Here is a 16,871-nt window from a genome sequence, read left to right on the forward strand (position 1 = left end):
AATGTGTCAACAAATTCCATTTTTATTTCATTTTGCTGTTTCCATTGTATTTAGGACATTAATGATAACATATTATTCATCCACCTACACAATTTACAATGGGACTCTTAACAGTATCTGAGTGAGCAGAGCCTAGTTTACATATAGATAAACCGTCAAACCACAGCCATTCATGTATATATTACCCAGATACTGACCACTGCCTCTGTCTCTCCAATCATCTAACAGACTTCAGAAACTATATTTTAGTCTTGACATACTTGACATACAATTTCAAAATTGTAAGTGTATAATGACTTTGTGAAGCCGTGTTGTTTTCAGTCCATGTCTCTCAGAACAGACTGTTCTTTGCTGCATGTACAGTCATGGCCAGAAATATCGGCACCCTTGGTAAATATGATCAAAGGAGGCTGTGAAAATTAATCTGCATTGTTAATCCTTTTGATCTTTTATTTAAAAGATTCACAAAAATCTAAACTTTCATTGGATAATAAGAATTTAAAATGGGGGGAAATATCATTATGAAATAATTGTTTTTCTCAAACACACGTTGGACACAATTATTGGCACCCCTAGAAATTCTTATGAGTAAAATATCTCAATATCACAATTTTAAGCACTCCAGGGGGGTTAAGAACATGAAATTATCTGTTTCACAGAAATATAAATGGGAGGAAAAACAAAGCCAAATTCCCTTAATCATCCATCACAATGAGAAAAAACAAATAATATATTTCTGATGTGCAGCAAAAGATAATGGAGCTTCACAACTTAGTGAAGTGGCTTTAAGCAAAGAACTAGAGCAGTGAAAATTCACATTTCCACCATCAGGGCAATAATTAAGAGTTTCTAATCAACATAAAATGTTACGAAACTGCCTGGAAGAGGACGTGTGTCTATATCGTCCTAATGCACGGTGAGAAGGAGAGTTTGAGTGGCTAAAGACTCTTCAAGGATCACAGCTGGAGAATTGCAGACAATAGTTGAGTCTCGGGGGCAAAAACCTTAAAAATAAATGGTCAAATAGCCCCTACATCACCACATGTTGTTTGGGAGGGTTTCAAGAAAAATTCTCCTAGCTCATCCAAAAACAAACTCCAGCATATTCAGTTATCAGACACGACTGGAACTTCAAATGGGACTGGCTTCTATGGTCAGATGAAACTAAAAAATGTGCTTTTTAGCAGCAAACACTCAAGATGGGTTTGGTGAACACAGGGATAAAAAGTACCCCATGTGTACAATGAAATATACTGCTGTATTTTTGATGTTGTGGGCCTATATTTCTGCTGGAGGTCCTGGACATCTTGTTTAGACACATGGCATCATGGATTCTATCAAATACCAACAGATAAAAAATCAACAAGTGACTGACTCTTAGAAATGACTCTTAGGTGTTAGAAATCTTATAATGGGCCATGCTTGGATCTTCCAACCGGACAATAATCCAAACACAAAAATAGGTCACTGTGGCCATTCCAGTCCTCTGACCTGAACCCTGTAGAAAAAGAGTGAGCTGAACTGAAGAGAAGAAGCACCGTCATGGAGCTGTGAATCTGAAGGATCTGGAGTGATTCTGGATGAAGGAATGGTCTCTGATCTCTTGTCAGGTGTTCTCTAACCTCATCAGGCATTATAGGAGAAGATTTAGAGCTGTTATACTGACAAATGAAGGTTTCAAAAAGTATTGAAGGGTGTCGTTAATTGTGTCCAATGTGTATTATTGAAAAACATTTATTTCATAATATTTCCCCTCATTTTAAATTCTTATTATCCGATGAAAGGTTAGATTGTGAATTTTTTAAATAAAAGATCAAAAGCATTAACAATGCAGATTAATTTTCACGACCTTCTTTTATCATATTTACCAAGGGTGCCGATATTTTTGACCATGACTGCATGTATCAAACATGGCCCAGAACACTAAACATTCACCCAAGGATTCCGGTCAGCACCAGCAATGTTTAAGATGATTAAACTTTGAATTTGGAAAATCTATGAGTTAACTTGTTATAAGAAGTCATGACAGGTCATGTAGAGGTGTGTATTTCGACACAATTGTGTTGAAGACTGACTTGTGAAGCATGCAATCCAATGTATTTGGTAGGTCAGGGGGTCAGTTCTCACATTTCAGTAAGATATTTACTAAAGGGCAGAGGTCACACGACTCTAAGAGCCTAAATGCCCCAAATTCCAGTAACACTTTATACATTAACATGAGTTAATACAATAGATAACTGCTGAAACAGTGATTTTACAGCATTTATTTGGTTAATGTCAATTTAAAAAATGTTTAAAAATTTACATTAAAGGGATAGTTCTCCTACAAATGCAATTCTGTCATAATTTACTCGCCCTCATGTTGTTCTAAACCTGTTCTAAAATGAGTTTCTGGTAGCACTTTAGGAACCGATTCTCAATATTAACGAGTTGCTTATTAGCATGGCTATTATTAACATATTGGCTGTTTATTAGTGTTTATAAAGCACATGTTCTGCATGAGCATATTCTACAACCCTAATCCAACACAATACCTAAACTTAACTACTACTGCACTAACTTGATGGTGAGTAACTGACGACAGAATTGTAATTTTGGATGAATTGTTCGACACACTATTTCCCCGTCTAAATATTGTAAAGCTGATATAAAGCCACCCAGCTTTATATCAAGCCAATGTAAAGCTGCTTTGACACAATTTGCATTGTTGAAAGCGCTATACAAATAATACTAACTTAACTATCCCTTTAATCTGCTGTCCATATGATGATACCCAAGGCATTTACTAATGTTAATAAATTGGACATTATTGTGCAATGCTACCCAAATATCCTAACCATATGAAAACATCAACTTATGCATTCAAATCTAGATTTATGATTTACATACATGCTTCCCCAAATAACTCCATGAAAAGTCCATGAACTGATTAACAGGGTATTTTTAATCTTTTTGTCAAATTAATTTTGCATATGAACAGTAATCTGATTCCCTGTTTGGAACGTCATATTCTTAGAAATTTTATAAATCAGCATTAAGATGTTACATAATTACAAGAAGTCCTTTTGTAATCGAAATTCAGTAAAGCACCGAGTTTTTGTATCCAATTACAGAACATGACGAGAGCTCCATCTGCACAGGTTTAACACTGGATGACAAACGTAGACCAGAAACAACTCGCATACTGACACAGATGACTACAGAAAGTAATCCATTAACACAGAAGCACACTGAAAGCTAGCGGTTACTGAGGAGCTGCCAACACCCAGAGAAACAGACCTGAACATTGCATCAACACAGAACCGCTGTGACTTGCCTGTGGTCTGTGATGTACCGTAATGAGCGTGTGCTGGACGCGTTTTAAGGCTAACAGACTGGAAACAGGTAATGTATAAGTAAATGCAGTGATGTTAGTGTGCTGGGTTAGGAATTAAAGCTATGTTAGTGTAACTCGCTGAGAAGACAAGTATGGATCTACATACAGCAGCATAGAGTAAGTGTCAGATAACTACAGCTGTGACGACCACACGGCCGACAGGCCCAGCACCAGTTCTGAAGCACATGTGTGACCCTGGACCACAAAAACAGTCATAAGGGTCAATTTTTTGAAATTGAAATTTATACATCATCTGAAAGCTGAATAAATAATCTTTCCATTGATGTATGGTTTGTTTGGACAATATTTGGCTGAGATACAACTATTAAAAAATCTGGAATCTGAGGGAGCAAAAAAATCTAAATATTGAGAAAATCTCCTTTAAAGTTGTTCAAATGAAGTTCTTAGCAATGCATATTATTAAGTTTTGATATATTTAGATATTTACTAAATATTTTCATGGAACATGATCTTTACTTAATATCCTAATGATTTTTGACATAAAAGAAATCTGTAATTTTTACCCATATGATGTATTATTGCTATAAATATACCCCACCTGTGCTACTCATGACTGATTCTGTGCTCCAGGGTCACATATTAACAGGAACAGAAGATTCTGTTAGATATGTAAAGGTTGCATTCAACTGTCAGAAATATATTGAAAATTGAGTTTTTCAGTTGCTTTGTGATTCCTGTTCTGATCAAATAAGCTACAAACAAATGACTACGTTGATGAATAAGGATCACCAAGCATCAATCTGTCCTGCATAATTACACAGAAATGGTTAAGACATTTGTTCTGTTTGAGAAAGTGAAATATTTTCTTTGTGCATTCGTTTGTCACAACACACAAACAATGGGTTTCAAAATGTACAAAGCAATTATGAAAACTCTTCAGGGTTATAATGGCAGTAAATGGAAACGCTTTGGACTTTGGTGTGTGTGTGTGTGTGTGTAATAATAATGATAACATGAGTAAAAAAGGGTGAAACTGGTGCTCTGTTTGATCGCCAGTCCCCTTAAAGCGGCTTCATTCAGAACGTACAGGACAACAGCAAATAAAACTCAAAACCACAAACATTCACAAGAAGAGCTGGACAATGATGCTTTTAAAACCAAATAATATTAGAGATCTGTCTTATTGATTTGCATTCAGATCAAGCTATTTACAGTGTTTCTGTGACAGTCACAGGGCCGTTGGCCCCGTTGAGATGGCTGATGCTGGATCCCCGCAGGGTTTGAGCTGGTGAATGTGCTCTTTCAGAAAGCGCTGCCATTCATTCGAGCAGCAGACTCAGCCCATCTGTTGTCCTAGACCTCGCTACGTATGACAAAAACCGTCTTATGAAGATTCCCCCTCAGCTTTCCTGCCTGCAGAAACAACCCAGAGCAGATAATCAGACAGATAAAAGCTTTCAAGGGCCTGAGACTGTGTGTACAGTACTGTACTGATCTGTGGGAACACTTGCTAATAACAAACAGCTATTAGACAGCTTCGAAAGACAGTCTGTAGAAAAAGGACAGGGGCTGGATTCATGAAACATTCTTAAGAATGAAATTCTTCAGAACTGCTAGTTTTTTACCTTGAAAGACTTCCGTTTCTCTCCCATGCACATGTATAACGACCCACTGTAATTACAAATTCACTCACTTAATTGTAGGGGGCTCCAAAGACACTTAAATACACAAAACTACATGGAGCTGCTTTAAGAATAAAGTTGAGTGTGTTGCATTCCCAAAAACTTTACAAGTCTGGTAACACTTTAGTATAGGGACCAATTCTCACTATTAACTAGTAGTTTATTAGCATGCCTATTATTAACATACTGGCTGTTTATTAGTGCTTATAAAGCACATATTCTGCATGAACATATTCTACATCACTAATCCCACCCAATACCTAAACTTAACAACTACTGCACTAAATATTAATAAGCAGCTAATTAGGAGTTTATTGAAATAAATAGTTAACAGTTTGTTATTAGCAAGAATTGGACCTTAAAATAAAGATTTTAGTTGTTAACATTAGTAAACATGAACAAACAATAACCAATACGTTTACATAATTTATTAATATTAGTCAATATTAACTTCATAATTTACTAATGCCTTTTTTTAAATAAAAAATGGTACCTGTTAAAATTTGTCAATGTAATTATATTTTTGCTTTAAAATAAATTGCTCATTGCTAGTTTATGTTAGCCAATGCATTAAAAAATAGGACCTTAATGTAAAGTGATGCCAACATTTCACAAGAATGTTCGGTCACACTTTACTTTAAGGTCCAATTCTTGCTATTAATATACCATTTATACGACTTGATTAATAACAATAAACTGCTAATTAGCTGCTTATTAATAGTTAGTAAGGTAGTTAAGTTTAGGTATTGGGTAGGATTAGGGATGTAGAATAAGTGCTTTATAAGTACTAATAAACAGCCAACACGTTAATAACAGACATGCTAATAAGCAAGTTAATGAGATTTGGTCCCTACACTGAAGTGTTACCAAATATTCTTATCTTTTTTTCTTTAGACAACACATAAAAGAAACTTGAATTTCTCAAAAGAATCTTCTCACAAATTAATGCAAATAAGCTCCTAAAGACTTTTTACGAGTTACAAATTCAGTAAAAACTTAACTCGGGAGCATATTTTTAATCTTATAATTTAAAACATAATTTTTAGCAGTAAAAATAAAACTCTATATAATATACAGGACACGTTCACTATTGAGAGAGTGCAATAAAGACATGGCATATTAATACATGGCATATTAAAAATGCAATAGCGTGTCCTAAATTCTCATCCTCAATGAAAATAGTGTGCATGCTTATTATGATTATTACAGAATTATTATTTCTGCAGCTGATCTGAACTGCCATATAATCCGATAACATCATAACCTGTCAATTTATTTCTAAGACAAAATATAATTATGTTCTTAGGAATATTCTTACAAACTTCTTAAAAAATTATTTAAAAATTTAAGATTAAATTCTATGTACAGTTCTTGGAAAACAAAAAAAATCTTAAGAAATTTCTTAACTTAAGAACATTTCTATGAATCCAGCTTCAGAGGAAACATATATAATGAATGACGTTAAAGTGTTGTTTTACGCCCCCCCCCTGCTCATATGTGATTCAAGTGGACTATAATGAGAGCGATGATGAACATCTGGAAGCACATGACTGTAAAGCAGTGTTTAGACACTCTCAGGCATCACTGAAATCTGTAAAGCGTGTGAGTGTCATGTCTTACGTGTGCAGAATGCATTGAGGCTGTGTAGTGATCCTCCAGATGAGAAGAACGCCCAGACGCCCATCATCAGCGTAATGACGTACACAGGAGGCAGACTGCCCTCATACAGCGGATTCAGCAGCGACTGACACATGGGGAGAGAGAACATCTCTTTTAGACTAGCAGCAGAGTAAGGGATGTATACCTTAATAAAACTGCAGACCCAACTGGATCTAGACTGGACACATTTAATATTTGAGATTCATGGTGATATAAGAGAAAAACAGGGCCAAAGTCTGCTGAGCTATAAAAAAAGCAATCTCTGAGCAATAACATTTCCTGGGGAAAGTTTATAGACACAAATAACCCAAGCTGTGCGTATGAAACCGAAACAGTGTCACAGTCCTGTAACGTCATGCTCTGGTAATGTGAAGCTGTCCTGCTGCATCCAGAGGAAACATTAGACATGAGCAAGCCTGTCTAAAACAGCGTTACCATGTAATAACAGAGTACGTATCAAATCACTTTACACCATCACAAGATATACATCGAGCTATGAGAATCTCTAATGACAGGATTCATTTAACAAGCTTACGTACAATACACTTCAAAAGTGTGGGATCTAGAAGACCTTTCAATGCTTTTGAAGGAAGTCTCTTCTGCTCACAAAGGCTGCATTTATTTGATCAAACTTACAGTAAATCAGTAATATTTTAAAACATTATTGCAATTTAAAATAGCTGTATTCTATGTGAATATAATGTAATTTACTGCTGTGATCAAAGCTGAATTTTTAGCAACATTACTCCAGTCTGCAGTGCCACAGAGTCACATTTCTGATTAATATTAATGTTGAAAATAGTTGTAAATTCTTCGTATTGTTGTGGAAACTGTGAAACCTTTTCTCTGGATTTTTTGACAAAAAGAAAGCTCAAAAGAACAGCATTTATTTGAAATAGAATTTTTTCCAACAAATAAAATTCTTTACTGCCACTTTTGATCAATTTAATGCATCCTTGCTGAATCAAAGTATTCATTTATTTTTGAAAAAAAATAAAAAAATTTGCTAACACTTTATTTTAGGGTCTCTTAACTAGTTGCTAACTAGCATGCATATTACTAGAATATTAGCCATTTATTAGTAGTAATTAAGCACATATTAATGCCTTATTCTACATCCCTAATCCTACCCAATACCTAAATTTAACAACTACCTTAACTAACTATTAATAACCAGCAAATTAGGAGTTTATTGAGGGAAAAGTCGTAGTTAATAGTGAATAAGTGTTCCCTATTCTAAAGTGTTACCAAAAAAGTGAGCTGGTAAATGAGTTAGTTGAGCCACAGTTAAATTGCAAATAAAGTAACTTGACTTAGACAAAGAATTTTAACAAGTTTCAATTAGAGACACAATGAATTAAAATCTAAAGGTCTACAAGAAATATTGTAGAAATAGTGGATTTATAAAACGAACCTGAACCTGAAATGACTTGAACTGGTAAGGTCTTTCAGTGTCTGTTCACATCAGAGACACGTTGACATGTGAAGGATGGATGTGGACAGTGAAAATGTGTGTTCATGCGAAGCTCACCAGGCCAGCAACTAACAAGTGTAGAGAGACGACTGCAGCGATGACCCACCAGCGGCTCTTCTCACAGCCCTCGAAGAACACCACCCCCCAAAACGTGTGCAGCAGCGTCAGCGCCAGCGTCATCAGTGCTGCAGACATCAAACACACAACAACCCTCAACATCTCCATCACTCCACAACAACATTCCACAAGACCCCACCTATAACCTCAGGAGCTCAAATATACTTTGACTTGACAATATATTTCTTGGCATATATAGAAAATTGTACATTCATTATGAATATGTCCACGGAGTTATAAGGTTTCACTCGTCCAGAAATCACACTCTAAATTAGTGTAAAATTAAAATAATTTGAAGTCATCCCAGTTGAGAACACTGCTTTGAAGAAAGATGCGTTTCCAATACTGTATGCATTTCTTTCTTGTAAAAGAAATTCATCCAGGTTTCAAATGACATGAGAGTAAATTATGACAATTTTTCAATTTTTGATGATTATTTGTATCCCCTTAATAAATAATATTCCTTAGTGTTCCTGAGACTCAGTGGTAGAGCATTGTGTTAGCAGCGCAAAAAGGTCGTGGGTTCAGTTCCCAGGGAACACACATACTGACTGATACAATTTTTAGTAAGTCGCTTTGGATAAAAGTGTCTGTTAAATGCATTCAAATGTAAATATAAATAATAACAGAGGTTTTAATCCTTCTGGACTCACTAAGGTGGTAACACTTTATTTTAGGGTTTCTTAACTAGTTGCTAACTAGCATGCATATTACTAGAGTATTAGCCATTTATTTGTAGTAATTAAGCACATATTAATGCCTTATTCTACATCCCTAATCCCACCCAATACCTAAACTTAACAACTACCTTACTAACTTAACACCTACCTTACTAACTTAACAACTACCTTACTAACTTAACACCTACCTTACTAACTTAACAACTACCTTACTAACTTAACACCTACCTTACTAACTTAACACCTACCTTACTAACTTAACACCTACCTTACTAACTTAACAACTACCTTACTAACTTAACACCTACCTTACTAACTTAACACCTACCTTACTAACTTAACACCTACCTTACTAACTTAACACCTACCTTACTAACTTAACACCTACCTTACTAACTTAACAACTACCTTACTAACTTAACACCTACCTTACTAACTTAACAACTACCTTACTAACTTAACACCTACCTTACTAACTTAACACCTACCTTACTAACTTAACACCTACCTTACTAACTTAACACCTACCTTACTAACTTAACACCTACCTTACTAACTTAACAACTACCTTACTAACTTAACACCTACCTTACTAACTTAACACCTACCTTACTAACTTAACAACTACCTTACTAACTTAACACCTACCTTACTAACTTAACACCTACCTTACTAACTTAACACCTACCTTACTAACTTAACAACTACCTTACTAACTTAACACCTACCTTACTAACTTAACACCTACCTTACTAACTTAACACCTACCTTACTAACTTAACAACTACCTTACTAACTTAACACCTACCTTACTAACTTAACACCTACCTTACTAACTTAACACCTACCTTACTAACTTAACACCTACCTTACTAACTTAACAACTACCTTACTAATTTAACACCTACCTTACTAACTTAACACCTACCTTACTAACTTAACACCTACCTTACTAACTTAACAACTACCTTACTAACTTAACACCTACCTTACTAACTTAACAACTACCTTACTAACTTAACACCTACCTTACTAACTTAACACCTACCTTACTAACTTAACAACTACCTTACTAACTTAACACCTACCTTACTAACTTAACACCTACCTTACTAACTTAACGACTACCTTACTAATTTAACGACTACCTTACTAACTTAACGCCTACCTTACTAACTCAACGCCTACCTTACTAACTCAACGCCTACCTTACTAACTTAACGCCTACCTTACTAACTTAACGCCTACCTTACTAACTTAACGACTACCTTACTAACTTAACGACTACCTTACTAACTTAACGCCTACCTTACTAACTTAACGACTACCTTACTAACTTAACACCTACCTTACTAACTCAACACCTACCTTACTAACTCAACACCTACCTTACTAACTTAACACCTACCTTACTAACTTAACAACTACCTTACTAACTTAATGCCTACCGTACTAACTTAACACCTACCTTACTAACTTAACAACTACCTTACTAACTCAACACCTACCTTACTAACTCAACACCTACCTTACTAACTTAACACCTACCTTACTAACTTAACAACTACCTTACTAACTAAGTAGCAAAGCAGCAAATTAGGAGTTTATTGAGGGAAAATTCTTAGTTAATATTAAATAAGTGTTCCCTATTCTAAAGTGTTACCACTAAATTTTATTAAATTTTAAATGACGTTCCCAGTCTCACTAAAGGACTTTTACATTAGTTTTATTATTATTTATTTATTTTTTCCCCCAAAAGGATTGCACTCTCAAAGAGCAATTTCTAGTCAGTATTTCAGCAATGAGCATAACTAGAACAATTCCTATGACTTTTCCAGGCCTGGAAACCACAACTCTAAAATTTCCTGATACTTCCAGGCCTTTCATAACCGTGGGAACCCGGTTATTATAAATAGTAAAAACAGCAGTGCAGTAATATATAAGAATATAAAAATTGAAGAAAAACAATTAAGGAATAAAACAGACCCAAATGAAATGAACAAAAGCAATCAAAGTGTTAGGGATGTCTCCAAAAATGATGTTCTTTAGTATCATTGAGAAATTTTAAATCAGGTTCTTACATGAGCATTATAAACATAACATTTAAATTATAATATTTAAAAATGGAACCAATCAAGAACAAAGCATTATAAGAGATGTCCTCTTGATAATGTACTATACAGGTGTTTCCTAACAACATGACCTTTACTCGGTCTCACAAAAAAAACAGATGTCTTATGTTTGCTTTTCAATGCCAGCTTCCATATTTCATGGCTAAATCCAGATTAAAATATGAAAGTAGTGTTGTGTTTTAAAAAAAAATAGTATTTGTGAGTGACCTACATGGCATCAGGAGTAAATCACTTGGTCCCAGTGATTATTATATAAAATATACATCTTTCCCCAACAGCAGGACTAGTTTGTCTCATTTGTCAAGTGCTTTGTCATATGTTGACATACAAACAGCACATCTGAAAGCTGTTGGAAACAGTTGATTACTCATGGCCCATGAGGCTTTGCAGGAGCTCACCTGCTGTAATGAAGTAATACTGTGAGTCTCCAAAGATGCCCACCGTCCCGGGACCCAGAGAGTCAGACAGGATGTTGATCATTGAGAACGCACCACTCATGATCCCAAAGCCCAGCCCAGCCACTGCACATAAAACACACACAAGCTGATAACACCTGACAAACAAAGTGCAACATGAAGCACAACAACAGCTGAGCACAGTTTACCGTAAGCCATCTGCCGGACCGAAATAGTTGAACTGTCATCATCACTAATGGCTGCCAGACCCTCGTTGGCCTTCCTGATGAATCAACACGAGTTAAAAATGAATCACCGTTTCAAAGAACCAAGTTCATTAGAATCAGCTGATAGCAGCTTGAGTTTGCAATTCACAACTGAAAACCTTGGACAACAAACACAGCATAAACTGGAAGCAGCAACAGAATGAACTCCAAAATCAGGGCATCTATTCTGTCACTTCTATAATTTAAGGGAAATGCTATTTTTTAATGCAATGGTCAACTTTGCTTCCATAACATGACTAGCGGAAAGAAAACATAAATACATAAATGTGTATTTTATAAGTCATTTGCATCTGTAGATTTAAATTACAATGCATGTTTTTAAAGCCTGTTTTCTCAAAATTAGTTTCTTACACAGAGGCAGAAATCTCTACTTCACAGCTCTTCCATAAACCTTACTGTTTTATTCCTATTAATATTCTGCATTTATCTGTTACATATAACATTTCACTCCTAAAAACATGGTGAAAATGTCTTGTTTTTCTAACGGTTGACAGCATTTTCTGACTGTTTCTCAGTATTTTTAACACTAATATGTCAAAAAAAAATAAATACAAGAATTTTGAACTTGATTGTATCCAAACTTCAGATTTCTGTTCTGGAAAAGTATGTAAATTTAATTCGATACTGCCTCATTTGCATATATATCCAGTTCAGAAAACGTTCTAATGAAAACTAGACTGAAGAGTTGTGCTGGATTTCTTATCATATATGGCGCACCATGACGAGCCTCACCTGAGCAGTCTGTAGTAGGCAAAGCGAAAGACTTCCTGGAGCAGGACCGAGAAGAAGACTCCAAAAATCAGCAGGCCCCTCTGAAGACTGAGATCCTGCGAGTTACTGGCCTTTATAGCGATGAACCACACCAGAGAGGACAGGAGCAGAGACAGCAGCCAAAAAAACGCCCTGAAACAAACACACGGGCTGTGTTCGAAATGCCATACTATCATACTACTCTTACTATTTCTGCTGTATGCAGTATGTACTCTGTGCATAGTATGCATGGAATAACCAGATGACCAACTATATTTGCCAGAATCTGCTTAATATAACACAAGTACACTGAAATTAGTACAGAAACTGTTAGGAATGGCATGCTACCATACAACTCCTACTATATTGCAGTATGCTATACTGTGAATAGTATGTGAATTTTCTGTATGCATAATTTTCTAATAAATATATATATATATATATATATATATATATATATATATATATATATGAACATTTACACTAGATTATTGCATACTGTTTTATAACATACTGAAGTATAAAATGCTGCTATTTTTGTGCAAACAGAATTAATTGCACTTAGTGCAACTAGACTATATCCATTGTTCAGTTAAAGACTTGATTCAGTTCTGTCCAATATGTAAAGTTCATCAGTTATGAAATCAGTTGAATTGAGTTTACTAGTATGAAGCCTTATTAACAAGCCTTAAGAGAACGGTTAGCACTGTTTATAAGATATCAGCTCAATTAATGTAGCACGCATTTGTTGCTTATTGTATACTGTGCCACACACTTTCTCTTAAAAACAGTAGGTAGTATGCAAGTATGCCATTGGGACACGTCCAAGGGCCTGTTAAATGCCATGAACACAACTTTAAAAGGCATAGACACTTTACAAATGCATTAATGAACACTCAAACAGAAATGTCATGGAAACGAGGCTTATTTTAAAATATTTCTATGTTCTAAACATCATATAAAGACAGATATCTTGAAGGTAATAGTATGCTGTTTAACTAAAAACAAGGTTTTGTTAACCAGGACTCACCCTGCGATGAGAATGATGACTCTTAATGGGTCTTTGGCGATGGTGAAGACAAACAAGGCGAAAGAAGGACCAAACGCTATGAAAGCACAGCCAAAAAACACTGCCAGAGTCATCCTGGCTTTCTCCGAGTCTCAGAAACACTCAAAACAACAGCGTCACCTAATTCTCCATCAAACCTGATAATAAATCCGATTATATTCGCGTTCTTCAGTGAGCGCTTTGTTCCGTAACATTTCCAAACTTCATCTTCAGTTTCTCTTTATACGAGTAAAAAAACACACGCGACGCTTTCGAGGACTTTTATTTGGTGTAAAGATCGGCTCGCGCTTCCGGGTTTACGTGTGTGTTTACTTCCGGCGCCGCGTGGCGCAGTGATAATGCTAAACGGGAAGCAGCATGTTTCTCTTAATTTTTTAATTGCAGATTTTAGAACAAAGAACATACAAGGGCAATAACATTTAAATTAAATCAAAACAAATACTATAAAAAGGAAAAGCAATTTAAAAAATCACGTCGGTAAACAAGCACAAATTATTCAAAAACAAGATTTAAGGCTTCAAAGCCATTTACAGGTTTTTTTACTTTGTTATTGCTTATTTTAACGTATACAGTGACTTATTTCTGTTTAAAAATGAGTAAAATGTTTACCTATTTACATTTGTGAATAAATACATTTCCATATTTGAGTAAATTCACAATATACCATATTTTGAAATCAACAGTATACTCATAAAAATAAAACAATTTGTTGCAAGAGTTGCAATTCAATATTAGAAGTATGCTTAACAAATCACACCAAAATATTTTAAAATAAATGGACAATACTCTCATTTTGCTCTTTACAGAAAACAGAAGTCAATGTCTTTAAAACTTTCAGTCAGCTGTTTTACAGGATAAATATCTTCTATGATACTTCTCTCATTTGATTTGTGATGCAAACACGTCTGGAGATCTTAAAGGTTTCTTTCCAATCTTGAAATTGTGAAGATCTCCAGAAACCAATGGCTGAACACTTGCCATAGAAGAACTTTCAACATCTAAACAACCTTTCTCAGACTGTATGGTTCTCTGACTGAACGGTTCTCTGACTGAATGGTTCTCAGACTGTATGGTTCTCTGACTGAACGGTTCTCTGACTGTATGGTTCTCTGACTGAACGGTTCTCTGACTGAATGGTTCTCAGACTGTATGGTTCTCTGACTGAACGGTTCTCTGACTGAATGGTTCTCAGACTGTATGGTTCTCTGACTGAACGGTTCTCTGACTGTATGGTTCTCTGACTGAACGGTTCTCTGACTGAACGGTTCTCAGACTGTATGGTTCTCTGACTGAATGGTTCTCAGACTGAATGGTTCTCAGACTGAATGGTTCTCTGACTGAACGGTTCTCTGACTGAACGGTTCTCAGACTGAACGGTTCTCTGACTGAACGGTTCTCTGACTGAACGGTTCTCAGACTGTATGGTTCTCTGACTGAACGGTTCTCTGACTGAACGGTTCTCAGACTGTATGGTTCTCTGACTGAACGGTTCTCTGACTGAACGGTTCTCAGACTGAATGGTTCTCAGACTGAACGGTTCTCTGACTGAACGGTTCTCAGACTGAACGGTTCTCAGACTGAACGGTTCTCTGACTGAACGGTTCTCTGACTGAACGGTTCTCAGACTGAACGGTTCTCTGACTGAATGGTGCTCTGACTGAATGGTTCTCTGACTGAATGGTTCTCTGACTGAATGGTTCTCAGACTGAATGGTTCTCAGACTGAATGGTTCTCTGACGACTGAATGGTTCTCTGACTGAACGGTTCTCAGACTGAACGGTTCTCTGACTGAACGGTTCTCTGACTGAACGGTTCTCAGACTGAACGGTTCTCTGACTGAATGGTGCTCTGACTGAATGGTTCTCTGACTGAATGGTTCTCTGACTGAATGGTTCTCAGACTGAATGGTTCTCAGACTGAATGGTTCTCTGACGACTGAATGGTTCTCTGACTGAACGGTTCTCAGACTGAACGGTTCTCTGACTGAACGGTTCTCTGACTGAACGGTTCTCAGACTGTATGGTTCTCTGACTGAACGGTTCTCTGACTGAACGGTTCTCAGACTGTATGGTTCTCTGACTGAACGGTTCTCTGACTGAACGGTTCTCAGACTGAATGGTTCTCAGACTGAACGGTTCTCAGACTGAACGGTTCTCAGACTGAACGGTTCTCTGACTGAACGGTTCTCTGACTGAACGGTTCTCAGACTGAACGGTTCTCTGACTGAATGGTGCTCTGACTGAATGGTTCTCTGACTGAATGGTTCTCTGACTGAATGGTTCTCAGACTGAATGGTTCTCAGACTGAATGGTTCTCTGACGACTGAATGGTTCTCAGACTGAATGGTTCTCTGACTGAATGGTTCTCTGACTGAATGGTTCTCTGACTGAATGGTGCTCTGACTGAATGGTGCTCTGACTGAATGGTTCTCTGACTGAACGGTTCTCTGACTGAACGGTTCTCTGACTGAACGGTTCTCTGACTGAATGGTTCTCAGACTGAATGGTTCTCTGACTGAATGGTGCTCTGACTGAATGGTTCTCAGACTGAATGGTTCTCAGACTGAATGGTTCTCAGACTGAATGGTTCTCAGACTGAATGGTTCTCTGACGACTGAATGGTTCTCAGACTGAATGGTTCTCAGACTGAATGGTTCTCTGACGACTGAATGGTTCTCTGACTGAATGGTTCTCAGACTGAATGGTTCTCTGACGACTGAATGGTTCTCTGACGACTGAATGGTTCTCAGACTGAATGGTTCTCAGACTGAATGGTTCTCTGACTGAATGGTTCTCTGACTGAATGGTTCTCTGACTGAATGGTTCTCAGACTGAACGGTTCTCAGACTGAACGGTTCTCTGACTGAACGGTTCTCAGACTGAATGGTGCTCTGACTGAACGGTTCTCAGACTGAACGGTTCTCTGACTGAACGGTTCTCTGACTGAACGGTTCTCTGACTGAACGGTTCTCAGACTGAACGGTTCTCTGACTGAATGGTTCTCTGACTGAATGGTTCTCTGACTGAATGGTGCTCTGACTGAATGGTTCTCTGACTGAACGGTTCTCAGACTGAATGGTGCTCTGACTGAATGGTTCTCAGACTGAATGGTTCTCAGACTGAATGGTTCTCTGACTGAACGGTTCTCTGACTGAATGGTTGTCAGACTGAACGGTTCTCAGACTGAACGGTTCTCAGACTGAATGGTTCTCAGACTGAATGGTTCTCAGACTGAATGGTTCTCTGACTGAACGGTTCTCTGACTGAACGGTTCTCTGACTGAACGGTTC

At 36.7% G+C, this 16,871-nt stretch overlaps 1 protein-coding gene across 1 annotated transcript; it reads right to left on the reverse strand.

Moving 5' to 3' along the window:
• Positions 1-2,248: 2,248 nt before the first annotated feature.
• On the reverse strand, positions 2,249-13,854 carry LOC306864221 (gamma-secretase subunit Aph-1b-like). The gene is made up of 7 exons (XM_079408060.1): positions 13,544-13,854; positions 12,496-12,666; positions 11,686-11,759; positions 11,480-11,602; positions 8,210-8,337; positions 6,640-6,763; positions 2,249-4,750 (listed from the first exon to the last, which is right to left on the reverse strand). Exons 1-7 carry the CDS (start codon positions 13,654-13,656, stop codon positions 4,722-4,724), a joined length of 762 nt encoding a protein of 253 aa, XP_079264186.1. The 5' UTR covers positions 13,657-13,854; the 3' UTR covers positions 2,249-4,721.
• Positions 13,855-16,871: the final 3,017 nt, after the last annotated feature.

The sequence above is a fragment of the Barbus barbus genome (assembly GCF_936440315.1).
Source record: "Barbus barbus genome assembly, chromosome: 45".
Classification (NCBI taxonomy): domain Eukaryota; kingdom Metazoa; phylum Chordata; class Actinopteri; order Cypriniformes; family Cyprinidae; genus Barbus; species Barbus barbus.